The sequence below is a fragment of the Akebia trifoliata genome, chromosome 8, assembly GCF_017979445.1.
Source record: "Akebia trifoliata isolate Shusen 1 chromosome 8, ASM1797944v1, whole genome shotgun sequence".
In the NCBI taxonomy this organism is placed as follows: Eukaryota; Viridiplantae; Streptophyta; class Magnoliopsida; order Ranunculales; family Lardizabalaceae; genus Akebia; species Akebia trifoliata.
Window position 1 is genome coordinate 48,495,471 of NC_141382.1, and position 2,453 is coordinate 48,497,923.

Below are 2,453 nucleotides of genomic sequence, written 5' to 3' on the forward strand. Positions count from 1 at the left end.
TAATCAAATGAAAATAATCTCTTAAAAATTCCATTAACTTCCATCCTTTTAAGTTCCCCCAACCCCCTAAGACCCAATCCTTGATTTATCTCAAAATTTTAAGCAAATTTACATCATTTTTAATAATTATTAGTGAATTGTGAAAATATATTTTCACTTATTGGGAATGTTGAATTATGGGAAATAGAAATCTGAGACTCATGATAAAAATCGATAAATTTAAATGATGAGAGAAAATCAAGTAATTAATCAAATCTTGTGTAGAACTAATCAAGATCTCTCACCAATATTTAATATAAAAGATGAAAGATTTTTTTGCAATTTTATAATTTTTCTAGGTAAAAGAGGCCTTGATCAATTAGAAAGTCATTGTGGTAATAAGATAGCTCAATAATAGATTCTTTTAAATCAATTTTCTATGTTATTTGATGGACAATAGTTTTTAGAGTGCACCTCACTAACCTAGTGAGGAAAAAAGGTTTTACTAAGCTTCATCCACCATCAAAAGACTTCGAGATTAGTAAAACAATTCCTCAAGACTCATAATAAAATCTCAAAGTCTTATTTTACGCATCTCAAGATGATTTAATGGTAGATGAGACTTGGGAAAGTGTTAGTGTAGTTTTTACTTAGTAAGGTCAATCAGGAAAGAAAAACCATCACCAAGGGGTTGTCAATTATTCACCAAAATGTAGGGTATCTCTAAAATATCCTCATGATTTTTTTGACTAAATCTCGAAGACCATCAAACGGTCTGAATGTGGAGACTACGACTAAGAATAAGAATTTAATTGAAATCAGTTCTATACAGTCTACACTCCACAACTGTACTCTCTCTCTCTCTTTAAGAGATGAAAACCAAACTCTTCTCTCTCTTTCTCTCTCTATATAAACTAATTCTCTTATCTGTTTCTTCGTCTCTCTCACTACAAACTTAAATAAAATGCAACCATGAAACTGAAAGATCCCTCCTTCCACTCTCACTCTCTCTCTTAGGGTTTCTATCTCTCTCTCTCTATCTTAAACCCTAAATAATAAATGGAGAGAAACTCAAACATTCATCCATCGATGGGATCTTCTCCATCATCACTCGCAACAACGCCAACGACATTCGTCCAAGCAGACGCACACACGTTCAGAGATCTCGTTCAGAAGCTCACAGGTGCCGACGACAACTCTCCGGAGAAACTTCCGATCACAATCCCGGCTAGATTCTCTGCAAGATCTTCGAATTCCGGCGATATAACTGGACCTCGTAGATCGGCGTTCAAGCTTCAAGAGAGGAGACAGAACATGAGGAAACTCGAAATCAAGCTTGGTCTCACATCGATTCGTAATTCTCCTAACGCGTTCTCTCCTAGACAAACTCACCTGGTTGTCTCGCCGATTCCGAGTCCAGTGACTCCACTCGGATCCGATACTCTGTTCTCCAGTCATTTTCCGGGTTCTGGAAGCTCATCTCCGGCGGGATCTGAGGAAGAGAAGGCGATTGCTGAGAGAGGTTTTTATTTGCATCCGTCTCCGTTGAGTACTCCGAGAGGATCGGCGCCGCCGGAGCTTCTGCCTTTGTTTCCATTGAGTTCTCCAAAGCAGAAATTTGGGGATCCGTAAAAAAAGGGTTTTTTTTTTTCGGAAAATGGTACGGTGCGTCTCGGCATTATTAAATTTCATCCATTTCTGGTGTGTATGTGTTTTTTTTTTCCAACAGTTTGAACGGCTAAGATCTTGTGATTTTTCACTCTTCATCTTTGACTTTAATGGTGATTATTAATGGTAGTATTTTTAACTTCTGGGTTTCTTCAATTTGGTTTGAATATGAATGATCCAATAACAATTATACCAAACCAAATAACCAATCCCCTCTCAGCTTTTGTTGATGCTTTGGTGGGAATTTTTTTTGTCTTTTTAAACAGCGTAACAGTTGACCTTAAGGTCCACTATTGCTTTTGTACTCTCATACATAGGCACGTTTCTCGAGGATTTCAAATCAATGGATTTGAAAACTAATGTCCATGGCATCAGGATGTGGTCCTCAGGTCTGCTCTATAAATAGTCTATTTTAATTTTAGAGAAATTCTATTGGCACCTCAACTTTTATTTATTACACTTCATTTACCAAAATTATTTAAGAGAGATTATACTGCCACACCAAATTTTGCTAGCGCCACCTCAATTCATATGTAAATCACTAAAGAATTAGCACACATCTTGGGTTGGCATTAGCAAAGCTTGGTGTGGCAATAGAAGCTCTCTATGTAAAAAATGAGTTGCTATTGGCACTCCATTTTACTTATTACACCCCATATAAAAAGTAAGTGAATGGATGATATTATGTAAAAGTTGATGTGCCAATAGAAACTTTCTCTTTGTGTTTCTTATAGATTTCTATTTAGGATAGGATTTTTGTAAGCAACTACTGAAATGATTTAAAACGAGTGTTATAATAATGTTTT

General features: G+C 36.0%; 1 protein-coding gene across 1 annotated transcript; it reads left to right on the forward strand.

Moving 5' to 3' along the window:
• Positions 1 to 830: 830 nt before the first annotated feature.
• LOC147397402 (VQ motif-containing protein 11-like) lies at positions 831 to 1,803 on the forward strand. Its single transcript, XM_086449057.1, has one exon. It carries the CDS (start codon positions 1,039 to 1,041, stop codon positions 1,609 to 1,611), a length of 573 nt encoding a protein of 190 aa, XP_086305183.1. The 5' UTR covers positions 831 to 1,038; the 3' UTR covers positions 1,612 to 1,803.
• Positions 1,804 to 2,453: the final 650 nt, after the last annotated feature.

Bases quoted from the DNA above. Each gene is read 5' to 3' on its own strand.
- LOC147397402 (XM_086449057.1), top strand. From the start codon at position 1,039: ATGGAGAGAAACTCAAACATTCATCCATCGATGGGATCTTCTCCATCA.